General features: G+C 45.8%; 12 protein-coding genes across 12 annotated transcripts; 4 read left to right on the forward strand and 8 right to left on the reverse strand.

Annotated features, from left to right (window-relative positions):
• Positions 1-933: 933 nt before the first annotated feature.
• On the forward strand, positions 934-2118 carry TbgDal_X6900 (procyclin-associated gene 1 (PAG1) polypeptide,putative; the record flags this gene model as incomplete). Its single annotated transcript, XM_011779566.1, has 1 exon — positions 934-2118. The coding sequence occupies one exon, from the start codon at positions 934-936 to the stop codon at positions 2116-2118; it is 1185 nt and encodes a 394-aa protein (XP_011777868.1).
• Positions 2119-2228: 110 nt separating this feature from the next.
• TbgDal_X6910 (procyclin-associated gene 2 (PAG2) polypeptide,putative) lies at positions 2229-3392 on the forward strand (the record flags this gene model as incomplete). Its single annotated transcript, XM_011779567.1, has 1 exon — positions 2229-3392. The coding sequence occupies one exon, from the start codon at positions 2229-2231 to the stop codon at positions 3390-3392; it is 1164 nt and encodes a 387-aa protein (XP_011777869.1).
• A 1621-nt stretch (positions 3393-5013) lies between these two features.
• TbgDal_X6920 (hypothetical protein, conserved) lies at positions 5014-5709 on the forward strand (the record flags this gene model as incomplete). Its single annotated transcript, XM_011779568.1, has 1 exon — positions 5014-5709. One exon carries the CDS (start codon positions 5014-5016, stop codon positions 5707-5709), a length of 696 nt encoding a protein of 231 aa, XP_011777870.1.
• Positions 5710-6288: 579 nt separating this feature from the next.
• TbgDal_X6930 (hypothetical protein, conserved) lies at positions 6289-6981 on the forward strand (the record flags this gene model as incomplete). The annotated part of the gene is made up of 1 exon (XM_011779569.1): positions 6289-6981. The coding sequence occupies one exon, from the start codon at positions 6289-6291 to the stop codon at positions 6979-6981; it is 693 nt and encodes a 230-aa protein (XP_011777871.1).
• Positions 6982-7707: 726 nt separating this feature from the next.
• On the reverse strand, positions 7708-8214 carry TbgDal_X6940 (T. brucei spp.-specific protein; the record flags this gene model as incomplete). The annotated part of the gene is made up of 1 exon (XM_011779570.1): positions 7708-8214. The coding sequence occupies one exon, from the start codon at positions 8212-8214 to the stop codon at positions 7708-7710; it is 507 nt and encodes a 168-aa protein (XP_011777872.1).
• Positions 8215-8546: 332 nt separating this feature from the next.
• Positions 8547-9140, reverse strand: TbgDal_X6950 (T. brucei spp.-specific protein; the record flags this gene model as incomplete). Its single annotated transcript, XM_011779571.1, has 1 exon — positions 8547-9140. One exon carries the CDS (start codon positions 9138-9140, stop codon positions 8547-8549), a length of 594 nt encoding a protein of 197 aa, XP_011777873.1.
• A 391-nt stretch (positions 9141-9531) lies between these two features.
• TbgDal_X6960 (hypothetical protein, conserved) lies at positions 9532-10119 on the reverse strand (the record flags this gene model as incomplete). Its single annotated transcript, XM_011779572.1, has 1 exon — positions 9532-10119. The coding sequence occupies one exon, from the start codon at positions 10117-10119 to the stop codon at positions 9532-9534; it is 588 nt and encodes a 195-aa protein (XP_011777874.1).
• Positions 10120-10894: 775 nt separating this feature from the next.
• TbgDal_X6970 (hypothetical protein, conserved) lies at positions 10895-11704 on the reverse strand (the record flags this gene model as incomplete). The annotated part of the gene is made up of 1 exon (XM_011779573.1): positions 10895-11704. One exon carries the CDS (start codon positions 11702-11704, stop codon positions 10895-10897), a length of 810 nt encoding a protein of 269 aa, XP_011777875.1.
• A 158-nt stretch (positions 11705-11862) lies between these two features.
• Positions 11863-12195, reverse strand: TbgDal_X6980 (hypothetical protein, unlikely; the record flags this gene model as incomplete). The annotated part of the gene is made up of 1 exon (XM_011779574.1): positions 11863-12195. One exon carries the CDS (start codon positions 12193-12195, stop codon positions 11863-11865), a length of 333 nt encoding a protein of 110 aa, XP_011777876.1.
• Positions 12196-13621: 1426 nt separating this feature from the next.
• TbgDal_X6990 (adenylate kinase, putative) lies at positions 13622-14269 on the reverse strand (the record flags this gene model as incomplete). Its single annotated transcript, XM_011779575.1, has 1 exon — positions 13622-14269. One exon carries the CDS (start codon positions 14267-14269, stop codon positions 13622-13624), a length of 648 nt encoding a protein of 215 aa, XP_011777877.1.
• An 801-nt stretch (positions 14270-15070) lies between these two features.
• TbgDal_X7000 (Transitional endoplasmic reticulum ATPase,putative) lies at positions 15071-17413 on the reverse strand (the record flags this gene model as incomplete). Its single annotated transcript, XM_011779576.1, has 1 exon — positions 15071-17413. One exon carries the CDS (start codon positions 17411-17413, stop codon positions 15071-15073), a length of 2343 nt encoding a protein of 780 aa, XP_011777878.1.
• Positions 17414-17696: 283 nt separating this feature from the next.
• TbgDal_X7010 (hypothetical protein, unlikely) lies at positions 17697-18056 on the reverse strand (the record flags this gene model as incomplete). The annotated part of the gene is made up of 1 exon (XM_011779577.1): positions 17697-18056. One exon carries the CDS (start codon positions 18054-18056, stop codon positions 17697-17699), a length of 360 nt encoding a protein of 119 aa, XP_011777879.1.
• Positions 18057-18222: the final 166 nt, after the last annotated feature.

The following is an 18222-nucleotide window of genomic DNA, read 5'->3' on the forward strand; positions in this document are numbered from 1 at the left end:
CCAACTTTCTCTCTCCACTTGTGTTTCCTTTGTGCTGAATCTTCTCTGAGTTACCTTTCATCGACTCCAGCTACATGGCCGCACTTCGTACTCCCTTATTCTATATACATAGTAGGCCAAGAACATTGAGTAGGAGCACGGTTCGTCCGACCGACCTAGCGAACGAAACAGGAAGGTAAAGCCAAAAACACATCAAAATAGCTGAGAATGTGTACATGTTATTATTTTTTTTCTTTTCACTGTATACGATAACGATGAAGTATCAGCAAACAAAGTGTATAAGACCTAGAGGATTTGCGGGGATCGCACACTGTGATGATGGCGTGTGCGGTGCCTAATGTGTCGCATTCGTACTACGAGGTTGTGCTTGTATGTGTGTGGGTAATCATCCGCAATCTTTTACTGGAATCATTCTCACTGTTGCACGGGATGTAATATTACATCTTCACTCCTTTGACTTATTGTTGTGGAAGAGGATGCTGAGGAGGATGTAGGAGTGCTCTTAAAGGAGATAGAGGAAGTGGAGAGGGTGTAGGTTGTTCTTGTTAATTGTATTTTAATATTAGTAATGTCTTGAGAGAAGTGTGTATTGTGTAGGTCTATGTATGTGTGTGTGTGGGGGGGGGGGAGAGATTGTTGGTAGTTGGGAGAAGGGATAGAAAGAAGAAATGAGGGCTCTACGTAAAGTACTTTGTGTTAGTGTTGTAGTTATAAATAATACCCGTCACTAAAGTCCGTTGCCACTCAGCGGAGTGCCGCGGGTCGTCGCGGCAGGGTCAATAACCATCACCCAAATAACGGGATACCAAGCACCTAACTGGATTATTGAACGGAACGTGTATAAATAGGTATAAAGGAACGGATGCGTGGATCAGCTGCGGTAATATTCCACCCTCTCCTTTGTTCTTTGTTCTTTAAAGAAGGGTCGGACCTATGAAGGTGAATTGTTTTCTACCTTTGTTGCTGTCAGTCAGTTATTGCACTTTAGCCGACGATAGCGCGCTCACACTGAAGGCGGGGGAAAGTATCTGCAAACTGTCGAAAAGGTTGAAGTCAGTGTTCAAGTATGTAGACCGAAGAACGGATATTGCCTTGGAAAAGATCTCCGATCTTGAGGATATGTTGGAAGTGGTGAAGTTTAAGATTGTGAAGGGAAGGTCGAATAATACGAATAGAGAGTGCAAGGATGTCTCCGATTTTATTATGAGTAAAGCAACTTGGTTGATAAGAAAAGGGAGAAAGGAGGTTGATAGATTGAAATACGTGGGGCTTGCGGCAATTGGAAATGCGGGACTGGCGGCAGGGAGGTTAGATGAGATGGTCAATGTGTGGAGGAGGGTGTACAGTGCCGGTACTGGAAACTTTTGCATTGGGGATGAAGGGAATGAAACAAAGAGGACTGCACTTCCAGATTGCTATCTGACAGATTCGGAGAGGGATGACTTTACTGGGATTGATGAAGGGGACAGGTTAGAAGATATAAACAATGTTACCGCTGACGCCTTTAATGAATTATTGGAGTTGCATACAGAGGATGATTTGTGGAGTAGCCCATTGACGAGTGGCATGGACGGTAAGGACTGCCGTCTAACAAATGCCAGGTCTGGCGGAGGTTACCTCGTCGGAGAGAGCCCATCTGGTAATCTGTTTTGGGGAGACGGGGTGCTTGGGGTGAAGAGGGGTAGCCGAGGGTATGACGGAAGGACGTCGAATGTAAGGAGCAAATTACTCATAAATGATGTAGTGTGGGAAGCAGACACTGTAGAGCATACCCCTATTATAAGGAATGTACACGAAGACTTGCAAAATTTTTTTATCGACGCAGAAAAAATTGATGAATTGGTGGGGGAGACTGGGGATAAGTGGAATTGGGAGTTCTCTCATGAAATTGGAAGTCACAGTGGTCATCCCTCAGAGTTTGATGATGAGGAAACTGACGATGTAGCGGACAACACATCGGCAGTGGAAGAGGCAATAGGGAAGGCATTTGTGGGGTTGGGAAATAGGGAAGCGTTTCAGGAAGAGATGGTGTTGGAAGAGATGGCGTTGTGTGGAGAATGTAATATTTACACTTATTACCAGTTGTTTTTCTTAGTTTTCGTTCCTGTTTTTGTTTGAATCAGTTTCACTTGTTTTGCATCACCGTAGACCAGGTGTCTTTAACATGTGTATATCTTCGGTGGTGGTGTGTTAGCCTTCCGTGCTGATTTTTTTTTTTGATAGTAGAGATGCTCAAGTTTGTTCTTGTGTTAATACTGATTATTGTTGGTGGTGACTATTGTTATCGTGGTAACGCTGGGGTGGCTTTGAAGTTGCAAGCCGTGAAGTCCGTGTGCAGAGCATCGAAAAAGCTTAAATCGGTTTTTACATTTGTGAAGGGCAAACTGGAAAAAGCGGATAGAAACTTTTACGAGGTGAAACTGCTGCAAAAGCTACTCCGCTTGAAGCTTCTAACGGAATGGACTAAAGGAGAAAAGTGCGGGACAATGAGGGTTTTTCTTACCAACATAAGGGCGAAGGAGAGAAATATGCGACGGGAACTGTCAGCCTTATGGAAAATGGGGAGGAGAGTTGTGGGTGAGGCAGGGATTGCAGCTGGGAGACTGGACGAAATGGTGAATGTGTTCGCACAGTCGTACGGCAACGAAAGTGAAACGAAAACGTGTATTGGGGGTACAAATGGCAGTCCTATGGAGGTTTTGAAAAGGTGCTACGCTAACAATTCCAAAACAGGGGAATGGGAGTTCCTCACAATTACAGAGGGGGGAGAACTGTTTGACAACGAGTTTGAGACAAACTTGGAGACCACGCTTCACGTTATGTTGTCGCTTGGGAATAGAGCCGATCCGTGGTATGACTATGGAAAGGATATGGGGTGTCAACTCACTAAAGGAGCCCCTGGGGGTGGGTACATGAAGAGCCATAACCTCACAGAGAACATCATTTGGGGTGATGGCATACTCGGGGTGAGCAAAAATGGAAATGGAACTACCGGCTCCAAAGGAAACACGAGAGGTGGGAAATATGCTCACGATGTCGTGTGGGAAGCAGAACCCACGAAAAATAATCCCACTCTCCGCAGGGTGATCAAAGATTTTAGTGCATTCGAAGAATTATTTGCGAAGGTGAAGTCTTCCCACAAGCTGTTAATAGATGCATTTCTCCAGGAGAAATTGTTTGCTGAGGAATTCGAGGCTCTTGCGGTTAGAACTAAGAAGAAAAGAGTGATCATTGGCGGTTCCACCTCCACCAAAAATAAGCAGAACAATGCCTTGGGGGGTAGTGGTGCCGGCGATGATAACGAAGTGAGTATGGAAGAGTGGTTGTCGCAAGTGGATGGGGGAATTGTAGAAGAGAGGTTGTTGGCGGAGGAAATGAAGGAGTGTACGTAAACTACCTTGCACAAATTGGATAAAACTGCTTACCTAATATACAAATACATGTTAATATTGGATATAGTAATGTTTCCCCACTGGATTGATATTTGGGGTTCCCTTTTTTAAATTAGTTTCTTTGTGTTAAAGTGCCTGTAACTTTGTGGAGATGTCCGCCAACGAAACTACGCTGTTGCTGTTGGTTGTTGTGAGCGTACATTCTCGTCGAAACGCTTTGAGAAAACGAATCACAAAAGAATATATGTCAGGGAGTTGGCTGCCGCCCACCAACCCTGCGACAAGGACGAATGTATAATCCTCAGTTTTTGAAATACTGAAAACATTTGTTGCCATGACACTTCCTCATTCGAATGTTGGTCCGTAGATACATGGTAAAGTATATGATTTACTCCGTAATCCACTAAAAAATTTGGGAGGGTAATATATAAAAAGTTGTCCCTTTTTAAGATCAAAAAGTTGTTTGAGAGGTGGCGGAAGTCCGCAGTCGCCGAGGTTGGGGAAATTACACCACAGTGGGGCGCAGGGTACCAGTGACAACTGGATAAGAGGTCTGTACAATCCAATTAAACAAGTATCGTGCATTTTCTTGTTTTGAAAATAATATTGTAACGTGGCAACCACATTAGTGAAGTAAAGTTAGTATGTTTATGTGTGCACCTCTTGTGAGAGCGGTAGAGGCGAGGTCGACGCAACAATAGGGATCAAGTCACTGGACGCCCCCCTCAAAAAAAAAAGTAAGTGATCTCTCACTTCTCAACCATTAGTGCCGCTGGAAACTTCAAACGGTTTCAAAGGCCTGACTAACCAGTAATGTTGAGGAATTCCAAGAAAAAAGGCAACGTCCTACACACGAGAATCATCGTTGCGTGCCACATACGGCGTTTCACAAGCACACACGTACCGAGCTATCGCATATTTTTCACACCAGTTGCATTGGACACAGTTTCATGTGAAGGGGCGACTCTCACCAAACAAAACAAAGCTGGAGAGAAACAACTCACTGCCAAATAAGTCACCACAGCCATGCCCCGGTTTACCACCCCTTTTCAGTCGCCGCTCGCCTGTCTGTGCTTTTGGATGCTCCCGCAGCACAACAAGGTTTAACCGTACAAAACGATGTTGAATCGAGCTGTATTTCGCGATACGTCGGCAACATCCGCCAACTGGTTGAGTCTCAGTTACCTTCCGTTAACGTGCTACATGCGTTCTCCTTGTGACGGGGAAAGCAAAGGTTGACTTAGTGATACGACCAAGACGTCGGTTAGCGCCCATACCAACAACGACTAACCAGAAGAGCATTCACGTCCCACGTTGGCAAGTCGTTTAACTTCGTCCGATTACAAAGACAAGAAAAAAGTCTTTCATCCGCCTCGGCGTGGAAAGCGAGGAGGTCATCAGCATTTCAAGATTCCTAATCCTAACCTTATTAATAAACACGTTGCTCCCCAAACCACTAATTTCAAATTTACATTAGGGACGAAACTCTCGTTGGCAAACAAATCGCAATGTCTTAGCATAAAAGCAATCGCCAGACTATCGAAACGCGTACTGTTGTGTGTCACATTTTTATTTTCTAAAACAAAATTTTATTGGTATTTGTGTGATAGAAGATCAACTAATGGACAAGCAGGAAATGTTGATTCTGTTATTTTCTTTACTGTTTCTTCGCAACCCAGCGGAAGCTTACATTTCGCGCTGGTATCTACGCCCGGATCGCGACCCGGATTGCACAGATTTGAAAGGCGTATCTGACGTTCTGACCATGATGCGTGATGCTGAAGTTGCCAAATACGCGACCAAAAATTGCACACAACTAAAGGGGGAGGACTCGCGTACAGGGGAGCAGACGGGCAACTGCACTATTTGCGTTGGTCATTACATCTGTCATTCTCTGTATAAATGTGTGAGTAAAGACTTTGTCAGGTTTTTTGGAAATGGTAGCCAGGAAGAACCCGCAAGCGAAGAAAAAAAGGACAACGAGTCGGCTCTAGATGCTGCAGACACTTCCTCCTCAGGAACTGGAACTGAGTCTCCTGAAGAAACCACTGGCGGTAGAACCAATGTTAGATCTAATGTGGAAGATGTGAAGGACGGTAAGGAGAATGTGACCTCTCCTGAAGAAGAAAGCAAGGGCGCTCCACACGGTACCGCGGTTTCCCTTCTTGAGGACAGAAGCCCGAACCCTACTGACAGAAACAACCTAACACGTAATCACATCTTAACTCTATTTGCTGGAAAATTTTCAAGCAATTCTCAACTTGTGTTGAATTTAAACAATAAGATTATGCTTTCAACGTTATTTTTCTTGCTATAAAAAAAAACGAGAGATAAACTAGTTTGCTAACTGAAAACAATCCAAAACCCCTAACTGTATTGCCGCTGTGCACGTACATATATGTTCATATCGCCTATGAGCACCCAGTGGGTGTGTTCCAACATATATTTCCTCCCTATTTTGCGTACCCTTTTCATTTCGCAGGCACCATAGTGCTCATAACATCATATGTTTACAGATACGCCGAAGTTACTCTACATAGAGTAAGCGTACAAAACATATAACAGAAGGGGCTGCGTAATTAGCGATACTGTTTGCCAGTTACGTAACACAACAAATACTTGCTAGGTACCCACCTTGGACAGAGGCACGGGTGGAGTCGTGGACAATGTGTTGTGTGCTGCCGTGATCGATCAGTTGTGGCGAATGGTTGAACATGTACACTGTGAGTAAAGTGCCCCCTATAATACCTTTGTGAAACAGGAAAAGGTGTTTTAATGCATAGTAACCCTTATTGGTGGGTTGTAGTTGTTTCATCAAAATTTGTGTTGTTGTGTATTATATTTTTATTTTCCAAAACAAAATTTTATTGCTATTAGTGTGATAGAAGATCAACTAATGGACAAGCAGGAAATGTTGATTCTGTTATTTTCTTTACTGTTTCTTCGCAACCCAGCGGAAGCTTTCGAATCGCGTTCGTACGTAAAGCCAGATGGAGACCCGGACTGCACAAATTTGACAGGTGTTTCTCATGTTCCCTATCATTATGGTATGGCCCATTACGCGGAAGAAAATTGCACAAAGGTCAATGCAAAGAGGGAGACCTCTCATAATAAAGAGCAGACGGGCAACTGCACTCTTTGCGTTGGTTATCACATATGTTATTCTCTGTATAAATGTGTGAGTAAAGACTTTGTCAGGTTTTTTGGAAATGGTAGCCAGGAAGAACCCGCAAGCGAAGAAAAAAAGGACAACGAGTCGGCTCTAGATGCTGCTGACACTTCCTCCTCAGGAACTGGAACTGAGTCTCCTGAAGAAAGCACCAACGATACAACCAATGTTAGATCTAATGTGGAAGATGTGAAGGACGGTAAGGAGAATGTGACCTCTCCTGAAGAAGAAAGCAGGGGCGCTCCACACGGTACCGCGGTTCCCCCTCTCGAGGAAAGAAGCCCGAACCCTACTGACAGAAACAACCTAACACGTAATCACATCTTAACTCTATTTGCTGGAAAATTTTCAAGCAATTCTCAACTTGTGTTGAATTTAAACAATAAGATTATGCTTTCAACGTTATTTTTCTTGCTATAAAAAAAAAACGAGAGATAAACTAGTTTGCTAACTGAAAACAATCAGCAATAGAGAGTGATATCGTTGATACGTGTTTAATTGTATCTTTTCACCAATATTGCTGTATGTTTCTTTGAACATTTAGTGGCTTGTAGTATTGTACGGTAGTGGAAAAGGTGGACACCTAATGGGGTTTCTACTTCCGTTGTTGGTGGTGTAGTGTTGTTAAAGGATAGCGCTATTGACAGGGGATTGCGTGTAACGAGGGAATGGAAAATGTGTTTGGGACTAATGGAAAGGAAATGTAGATAACATAATGTAGTGAGGTCGCGTAATTAGTGCGCATTACGGCAGCATGGCTTCATGGCGGGGTCTGATGGATATGCAACGGCATGCGTGGGGTGAACAGGGGCTATGTTACCCAGGCAAATACGGAGAGAAATTGTATGCCACTGCATCGTTGCGCGGTGTAGGAAGGATATTGACCACATGGGATGTTATGTTGTACGAATCTGGTTTCTCTTTTGTCCTAATCTCCTAGTTGGGGGTGGAAAGGGAATCTGCTAGAGGAAACGGGGAGAGGCATTATGTCTGCGGCGGTTTCGTTGGTCGAGGGAAATGGGTATGGATATTAGATCCGACTTGAGAGCCGCTCTACACTACACCAGATTGCGGAGCTCTATCCGAAGGAAAAGTGCACCGGCACGGTGGGCAATTGGGTAGAGTGCTCAGAGTTGTGAGTATATGCTAGGGTGTATTTGCATATTTCCTGCTGAACCAAAGCGGGAGACAGGAATAAGCGGGGATAATGGGATGGTTTCTCGTGGTTTGTACTGCTATGCGCGGATGTTTTGTCAGGTGTGGACGACGGGTTAACTGAGGGGCGGCGTTTCCCGAAAAGAAAAGTGCGGAGCGGATGCGACGCAGATATATTTTTAAGGCGCGTAATTGGCAGTGCGGTAAGCATACTGAGGGATATCGGAAAATAGGACAGTGAATATGCGGAGGGGAGTGAGCAATGGCAACTCCTGAAAAATGAAAGACCAAGAGGCGACGCCGGTACGACACACGAGGAAAGCACAAAAGCATTTTCGCGTTGTTGGTCATCCAGCAAGCCTTTCCTCCCATCCATACAATGCTTCCGCTGCCCCTTTCACGTACATTGGTCCCCGCAGGTGTAGTTCCTGTGGATAATTCTCTTAGGGTTAAGTTCAATTTCTCCGCGTGAAGTGGTGTACCCCCAAAATTCCCCATTATTGTTCGTCCCACCTTTACAGTTTGCGGTTTCCTTGCAGGCCTCTTTTTCTACACATCCGTAATCAAATTTGTTTGCCGCTTCCGTGTCAATGGATGTTCATTGGGTGCCACCGCAGAAGTGGTAGGGGACTCTGGGGCGAACGCTGTTTTTGACAAGTTCTAGAGTTTTCTGATTTTGTTACTCTTTGTTTTAGTGATTTGTCGATCCATGACCTTCTGAGGCAGCTCTACGTTAGCCCCCGTTTCATATAGTTGTTGTTGTTGCTTTTCCAAACGCTTTGCGGGCGTTTACGCACTCCTCGACGTCCACTCCCCGTATTGTACGGCCTCTACGGGCAGGTCGTGGAGTCTCCAAACCCCTTTTCGTGCATTTGACACCTAAACTTTTTCGCTTTCACAATGAAAACGTCCGGGGGAATCTCGGAAAGAGGTGGTATAACTGAGGCGGTTGTGCAGGTTCGAAGGCTTTGCCCATCTATAGCAAGGTGATTTCCAGCCGTACCGTTCATTTCATGCACCGACACTTCGCCCCAGAGAAAATAGCTCGGTTGAGCGGCATCAGCAACAACAACAAAAGAGAGGAAAAACGATCGTAGTTGTTCCACCTTCATGTTTCCCCAACCCGCGCCGCAGGCATGAGGAACGCAAGCCTGCGCTACACAACCAGTAAGGGTGACCGCCACAGTTCCCTGCACTTGATTCATTTCGAAATGCAAAATTGCGCGTCCTCCTCGCCGCCTGCAAAAAATGGGATCAACGCTCAGTTGTTTTAGTGGTGTTCTGTAATCCTGGCGCAGAAAAGTGGTGTTAAGATTTAATTCCTTCAGCCCCCAAGCATCTCGTGACTGCAAGAAAATGAAGAGAAGCATTACAACACCGATATACCACCAGCGAACGCATGAGAATAAGACAGCGCTGGGCATGGTTCCTCCATCAAGACGAAAACTGGGCGCAACAGCAAGATTGGTGCAAACGAAAGCTCGAAGAAGATATGGGCCAAGTCAAGTGTACAGAACAGAGCGACTCCAAAGGTCGGTGCGTGCGTGCAGTCGGCCCCCCCCCCCCATAAGTTTCATAAGGGATAAAATATCCCTCTATATCCCACGCCAAGCGTCATTTCCTCTTCTTGCGTACCTTCGCGTCGCGTCTTCGAAGCCATCCTCCTCCAGAACAGCGATACGGGTTTGCGATAGGACAGCTGAGGTTCCATGCACAGGTTAAAGCGTTATTTTATTATTATTTTTTTTATTTCTCCGAATCCCACCCCCCCCCCTCCAGCCGCTCGTTGTGGCGTAGCTTCTCATTTGCTTCGCGTCAACCCAAGAGTGCAGCGGCGGTCACACAAAGGGCGACGATAACGAGGAAGGGAAGATGGGCTTTTAAGAAGCGACCGGGACTCACGTAGCGACCGTGAATGGCAAGGCCCCATGCAATCCAAAACATATTCCACGGCCGCCGTGGTCCGTTTGTCATTTCCTCCAAAACAGACGCGACGTAAGAGTGGCAGTTGTTTGTGAAGAAATTGTACGTTTGTGTTTTGCGGAAACGCGTCGTAACGCCGCTTAGAGCTCTGTCGTACTCCTCCGTCTCCCGTCGCCTTCTCTCTTCTACATCCCCCGACAACAAACCACCCGGAGGAAATCGGGAGGATGGAACGTACATGGCTGAAATGTCCCAATATTTTACGGGGTTTCCAAACAACATGTGATCCACTCCAATGCAATACGACCCCTCAAAGTCAAATATTCTGCCAGTGGAATCACATATTCCCACGTGACCCACAAAGGGAAACAACCACGAGACCAGGGGGATATCGGTCCACACAATGCAGAACGGGTAACGCTCCGGGGTCACAGAGGAAGTTGAGGTTGTGTTGTCACTCATTGCGCTCCGCCTTGTCATTACCACTGTTGCGTATGGCGTATTTGGTGTTCCTAAACTTGAAGTAAAAATATTCTAAAACCCTTGAAAGTGTGTGTGTGTGTGTGTGTGTGTGTGGAAGTGAAAATGAAGCTCGTAGACTCCAACACTCCTCACCTAGTCCTCTATTTCTCCATTTAAGGTGAATGTGACAGCGCGGATGAGAAGCTACCATATAAATTCATCGCTTTGCGTCGTTCGGACAATGAAATGCGATGCCTACGCACCCTCATCGGACGGAATTAACCGCTTCTGTCTTGTTTCTCACGTCTTTTTTTTTTTGTTTTGCAGGTGGAGGAACGACATGATTCATCAACATTGGTCAACCTATAGCATCCCCCCATCTCCTCATCTCGAAAGGAACACAGAGTGCATGATGTAACATTCCAAATAAACAAAATAAAATAAACGGCAAGAAATAAAAAAAATCAATTGCGAAAACAAACACGGAGCGAAAGTGCCGTAACCCCCCCCCCCCAAAAAAAAAAATTATGAAAAAATTAGGCACCGCACCTTTGTAACATATATATCCCGCATGTCACCTTCGACAATGCTGCAACAAAAGTCACAATAATATTATTTGAGCATCGCAATGATGCGCCTTCAGTGCAACAGAAACAAGGGTGACAGAAAATCACCCTTGACTTTCCATGGGCCTGTTTTCCACTCTCAGAATCTGGCTTTATTGAATGCATTTCTTCGCCGATGGGCCCTCTCCTAAAAATTCCGTAACGATAGCAAAACTATTTTTTCGCCCTCATTCAGTAAACAAGTAATTCCGTACATTAGCCCTACCAAACGATATGCTAGCAACCTCCTCCGCGATATTTCCATTTGCGGCACCGACCAATGTTAAGAGCGGCATCAGGTGCTCGTGTTCACGGAGTGGTTGCGCTTCAGTGAAGCCCTCCATTGTTTTTACACGCTCCATCGCCTTCAGGCGGTCCTCAGGAAGCGTCGCAACCTCATTTTTACATAGGATGGAAGTCAATGCATCTCCAAACTTCCTCCCAGCTTCCTCGCGGTTAAAATGCGCAAAATGGTGCATGGTGGAGCCACTTCCAATAAACATTACAGCATCAGAGCGTAAGGGACGGAGAGCCTTCCCCATGCGTATGTGCTCCGCAGGATCACCGGATCGCAACACAGACAGAGGTACCACAGGGATATTGGCCTCGGGGAACATGATCATGAGTGGGACAAACACGCCGTGGTCAAGAAGCCGCTCGGGTTCCATTTCCGCATGAAATCCTCCAACCGTGAGAGCATTCACAATGGCAGCAGCAAGTGGCGCATTACCCGGCACGGGATATCGAAACTTATAGCTTTCTTCTGGAAATCCATAGTAGTCAAACAGTAGAGAGGGCCGCTCCGCTCCGCCAACTTTTGGTGTATTCGTCTCATAATGTGCAGAAATCACAACAATGGCTTTCGGAAGGCCAAAACGATTCTCTAAAAGTTTCCGGTGGCTCTTAAGGGCATCAACCAACATTTTGTGCCCCTCATCCCGCAATAACGGCAAGGGGCCACCGCCATGACACACAAATAGTGAGGGGTACACCGTCATGAGTAGTAAGAACTTTGGTAATTTGTTTGTTCCATCAACCGCGATACCGCATAATATTGAAACAACAAAAACAGAACGAAATGAAACAAAAAGAAACAAAAAAAAAAGAAGCAACAAAAAAATGAATAGATAAATCCGCGGCAGTAAAGATTTTAATGTTACCAATTAGATAATTGTGTGCATTGGAGGCGCTCCAAACACTCAAACAACAGAGCGAAGCCTCCATTGGTGGATGAAGTTGTGTCACATAAAGTAAGAGGCCGGCACGATAGAAACGAACAAACAAAACGCACGTATTCACATTCAAAAACCCATCGCCCAGAGCATGACACCGAAAAGTGACCTCTGTAACGACGATGGCTACGACCGCAACTACTACTATAAGAGGCCGCTACATATATCCAAATAAAAACAACAACAACAACACAAAAGAGGAGTGCTGTATAACATGCGCCCCATTGGATCACCTGTTTCCTATGTTTTCCTTCCATTACTCCTTTGCTCCATTACAGTCCTCCTCCTCCTCCTCCAAACTCACGCACACACACGCGTACACACACGCGTACACACTCTGTTCACGCCTTCTCCTCCGTGCACAAGGCACAAAAGGAAGAAAAAAGAAAAAGAAAAAAAAGTACACATACATAGAGTCTCCACTAAACTAATGGATTCAACTTAACGGAGCGCCCTATACATTTTGCACATTTGCACTCGTTGGCGGCAAACAGGAATAACACCCTTCTGTTACATCTGTATTTTCCCCTCATTTATTTCTCTTCCTTACCCGCCATTCCAAGGGAAAGTGTGCACCATAAAAGACAAAGGGTCAAAAAAGAAAAGATCCAGCACGGTGTCATTGTAAAGGGAGATACCGTGCACAAAAGGTAAAGCACACAATCTTCAAGGGATAAAAACAAAAGGAAGAATTGTGTGAAAAAAAGGGGGGAAACGGTTGTAGCAGGAAGGAAAAGGAGAGGAAAAAAAAAACAAAATTAAAGCTCACGGTGACGGAAGTAGGCGATAGCACACACACAAAAAAAGCATTTCGCAATGAGAAGCAACGAAAAGACGACACGCCGACGGGGAAAATGTGCATAAGGAAGCGCAATCTCAACTTAAGTTGTTGAATGTACTGCATTTACCGCCGTACCTCGTGCAAATAACACCAACAACAACATCCCCCCGCAAAAACATTTATTCCTTCAGCCAACCGCTGATGCGCTGGCATTGGCGTTTTAGCGTCTCTTGTTTCCTCGCTGTGCACCGTTGTTGTTTCAATAAGGAGAATATTTGGCCTTTTAACCCGAACACATGCGAAGAGATACACACATGCACACACGGAAAAACAAAAAACAAAACAAAAACACCTCGGAAGGGCTCGCTGCTGCCCTGTAGAAGCGCAAGTCAACGATCGATACATTCAAACCTTTCCACCGTCAACAACTGTTGGGAGGAAAAGAAACAAAAAAAACACGAGTGGGCACACAGCCTTACGTGTTGTATATATTCTTTGGTACGTGTCGGTCTATCCGCCTCCTGTACCGTACGCGCCATGATACGCGGTTCCAACTACACGGAAGCACGTTAACCGCACATCCTGCAATTGTCGGAGGCAATGGACACGAATTCCGTTAAGCGGTAATTTCTGGTACAAAAGTCGCTCAGTAAACCAGTTAACATTCCCCCTTTGAACGCCCATTTTGTTCCCTCTTGTTTTCGTTCATTTCTCTTTCTTTCCATTCTTCTATACAAGGTTACGGTTCGGACGCCTTTTCCCTTGTGCTTTTTTGTAATATTTATTTGCTTATATATATATATATTTATTTATTTATTTATTTATTTATTTAATTCTTTGATTCTTGTGCAAAACTCCCCACCCCCATTGCCACTGCAATGTTTTTTCCCTCCCCCCCCCCGTTACAACTTGCTCTTTTCGATACGAAGAAGTTCATCCACTTTTGTGGCCACTGATTTGAGCACAACGGGAAGCGGAGGGTTGCCATCAACTTCCAACACCCTCCCACGGTAATATTCCATGAGGGATGCCTTCTGCTTCAGATAAACCTGCATGCGGCGTCTGTGCTTTTCCCTGTTGTCGTCTGAGCGAATCAAAAGACGACCCATAATTTCTTGCGGCGATGGATCGCTCTTTAGGTTGTAAATGCGGCCGGTCACTGGGTCTAAACGGCGGAACACGCAACGTTCCTCAAGTTTAATCTCGTCAACATCGATAAAAATCATCGCATCCACCTTGAATCCATTGGCGGCAAGCGTCTCCGCCTGTGCTCGGGTGCGTGGGAAACCATCAAGGAGAATTCCCCTTCCTTTTGTGTCAGGGCGTTGAAGGCGGTTAATAATCATGGCAACAACCACATGGTCTGGTATTAGTTGTCCCTCACTCATAAGACCCTCAACCTGCCGACCGATTGCACTACCCTTCTTCACTTCCTCTCGTAAGAGATTCCCCGTGCTTACGTGAATAAAATCATAACGACGGACAAGAAACTCGCTCGCAGTCCCTTTGCCACATCCCGGCGCTCCAAATAAAAGGATATGCAGACCCATTCTTCAATTTATAAACAAACAAAGGTTCGTTATGAAACACAGCCCGCTACACGCTGACACTTCCTCCACGCTAATAGACAACCCTTTTCCTTGTATATTTGCTTGCTATTTGTCTTCCGTCATGTAAACTCCCCGTACGGGAAACTGGTTAAGTGTTCACCAAGAAAAGGGGCGCTAACACAACTGTTAAAAAAATAAAATAAAATAGAAAACAGAAGAGTTAAAAAGGATGGATGAGGACCAGTGCAGGTGCTGATTTAAGGAGCAAACAATAGAAATCCTACCCTAGGTGATGCCGAACCGGCTCTGCGTGAAGCGTTAAACTCTCTCAAGACCCTCCATATTTTTTTTTTGGGGGGCTATTTCCTCAACTTCACGCGCCGTGCTGCGTTTGGCCACTTCTTATCTTTCCTACGGCGCATGAGTAGGCGAAAAGCAAGGAGAAGAGAAGAGAAGGGATGGAAAAAAAAAATGGGGAGTAAGAAAACCACAGGACGCGAGTCGTCATTTCCCCCCTCTCACTTTCCCTCCCTTTTCTTTAAAAAGTTGCTGCTCAGCACACCATCCCAAATGTGACTTGGGTACGGAAAGAGCAGCTTTCAACATAAAAAAATATAAAAAAAAAGAAGTGGGGAAGCTCCCACAAGAATTACCACGAAGGGCATCTACGTCCACGAAGAGGAAAAATATATATATATACAAAAACTTCCGTTTTCCTAGTGCGGAAGACAAACAGAAGTTTTTGTCTGTTTTTTTTCTCTCTTCGTCAACTTATTCAGTCGGTAAAGGGTAAAATCCCACTCAACTATAGAGATCGTCATCTCCTGCACCGGCATCACCTCCCGCTCCGCCCTGATTACCGGGGTCCAAACTCACGTTACCGAATGCACGTGACTGCTGAAGCGACGTGGCGAAAAGTTCGTACTTGCGGATGTCAGCGTCACTGACAGAGCGACGAGCGCCGCGCATGGCCTCTTCAACGTGCAATCGAGTAATTTGCGGTACCGGGTCAATATCCTGATCTTCATTAAGGACACCGTTCGCTCTTGCTTCCTCAAGTTGAATTTCCTTTGCAATGGACTCCCTAATGGCTAGTTTGCATGCCCGCTGACAAATACCAGCCAGATCCGCACCGGAAAACCCGTGCGTGGCGGCAGCCAACTGGTCCAAATCAACATCAGGCGCCAAGGGCGATTTGCGGAAACTGGCTTTAAGGATTGCCACACGCGACGCCTTGTCGGGCAGTGGAATATAAATGAGCTGATCAAGGCGGCCTGGGCGCATTACCGCAGGGTCCAACACATCCGGGCGGTTGGTTGCTCCAATAATAAACACATTCTTCTTACTGTTCATACCGTCCATTTCAGTAAGGATCTGGTTGATGACACGGTCGCTTGCCCCCCCATCACCACTGTGACCGCGGGACCGCGCCACGGAATCCAGTTCATCGAAGAAGAGCACACACGGAGCAGCAGCCCTTGCCTTGTCAAACACGTCTCTTACATTAGCCTCAGATTCACCAAACCACATCGTTAGCAGTTCCGGCCCCTTGATGGAGATGAAGTTTGCCTGACATTCCGTAGCGATAGCCTTCGCTAGCAGTGTTTTACCGCAACCTGGTGGTCCATAAAAAAGCACACCCTTCGGGGCGGAGATTCCATACTTCTCGAATTTCCACGGGAACTCTACTGGATACTGAACAAGCTCCTGCAACTCCCTCTTCACATCCAAAAGACCACCGACATCGCTCCACGTGACGTTGGGAGTCTCCACTTGCGTCTCACGAAGAGCAGAGGGATTCATTTTGCTTAGTGCATCCAAGAAATGATTATTTGTTACAGACATGGAATCCAAAACTTCGGCATCAATTGTTTCATCGTCCCAGTCCACAACGGCCATCTTTTCACGGACACACTGCATTGCTGCCTCAGTGCAGAGTTGCGCCAAATCAGCACCAACGTATCCATGACTGTCCTTAGCAATCTTTTCCACGTCTACATTTGGATCGAGCTTCATATTTTTTGTGTGGATGCGGAGGATCTCGAGACGCCCAATTTCATCGGGAACACCAATGTCGATCTCCCGGTCGAAGCGACCAAAACGGCGAAGCGCAGGGTCAATTGCATTTGGCCGATTGGTTGCTGCCATAACAATAACCTGCGACCGCCCTTTCAGCCCGTCCATGAGCGTCAGAAGTTGCGAGACGATACGTTTTTCCACTTCGCCTTGCGCTTTTTCGCGCTTCGGGGCGATTGAGTCTATTTCGTCAATAAAAATAATTGCAGGGGCATTCTTCTCTGACTCCACGAATGCGTTGCGCAGGTTACCCTCCGACTCGCCGGCCATCTTGCTCATAATCTCCGGCCCGTTGATCAAAAAGAAGAACGCACCGGTTTCGTTAGCGACAGCCCGAGCAATAAGAGTTTTGCCGCTTCCGGGGGGGCCGTACATGAGAATACCACGAGGGGGTTTTATGCCAATGCTCTTGAAAAGCTCGGGGTGGCGAATGGGAAGTTCAACCATTTCACGGATTTGCACCAGCTGCCTGCGGCAGCCACCAATGTCATCGTAGCCCACATCATCCAACCGCTCCTCATCCTCGCGGCGGATGGGGTCGCCTTCACAATGAACCACTGTTTCAGGAGCAACTATACAGCAGTCCCCAGGGTCCACCTCTACCACCTTAAACTCTACCGAGCGCATCGCCCCACGGCAAATGAATAAATCTCCTGTTTTCACGGGTCGATAGGCCTCCAGAAAATATGGTTTGAGGAATGTTTCGAACAGGTCGCCTGTTAGGTTCTTTACGGTGTCGTCAATAGGAAGAACGTGAACATGATTCCCATACGGCACATTGCTGTGGCTGCTGACGGTAATTAGATCTCCAAGGAGAATACGGATGTTTCGCCGTGTAACTTTGTTCACCATGATCGACCCTTCAGGGCAGTTTTCATCACTCATAGCAATGCAAATTGTGGAGCGGTTTTTTTTCCCTTTCAGCTTCACTGTGTCTCCACGGAATATGCTCAGTTCGTCCATGCGCTTCGCGTTGAGCACCACCACGCTGTTGTCGTCTTCGGCAAGGTCATCCGCAATCAATCTGTTCAATTTCTGCTGCTTCACTTGTTGCGCCTTAGCTGACATCTTTGCTAGCTCCCGCGAAGTCTTTCTTTTTTTTAAAAAAAGAAAAAGTTATATTGCCCCCAAATTTTGTTTTCTTGCACGCGTCCTTCTGTTGCGAGAAGTTGGATCTGCTATGTGCTTCTCCTACACTTCTTCGCGGTTCTGGATTATATATGCACACAGCGCTTTCAAGTTAGAGTTTTTTTTGTTCCCTTTTTTTACCGTTGCTGATTTCGTCCTTTTATCCTACTTCTAACTTTTCACCCCTCCCGATTGGTCCCTAAAGAAGCGACCTTTATATCCTTTATTTTTTTTCCTTCAAATATTCTTCTTCTTCAGTGTCGTTTAACAACAAGTTTTGCAGTGATAAGCTTTGAGTGGTTGAAAGGGGGAGGAAATGGTAAAAGCGGAAGAGAACAGTAGAAAATGACACAAGATTGGTGTTATAAACGGGTAGAAACAAAAAATAATTCAGTGTTGATACGAAGGAAATATCCAATCTAAAAAGAAAAGGAGAAAAAAAAAGGGAGACAGACAAACTACTACCATTTTGGAAGTGATATATACGGGACAAATCCCTAAAGCTGTTGGCCGCACAACACGACACAACAGACAGCTCTCTTTCTGTATGAATAATACGTAGCGCACATAATTCTATCAACATTATCACCTTCAGTAGCAGTAGCGGCAGCAGCAGCGTTTGCGGCGGCAGGAACAACAACAACAGTAATAATAATGGAGTGCACAATCAATGATTACACATGATGGTGTGCCCACACGCGTAATAAACGTGCGGTGGAGGTAACGAGATGAAGAAAGCAATGATGTTT

The sequence above is a fragment of the Trypanosoma brucei genome, chromosome 10 (genome assembly GCF_000210295.1).
Source record: "Trypanosoma brucei gambiense DAL972 chromosome 10, complete sequence".
Lineage (NCBI taxonomy): Eukaryota > Euglenozoa > Kinetoplastea > Trypanosomatida > Trypanosomatidae > Trypanosoma > Trypanosoma brucei.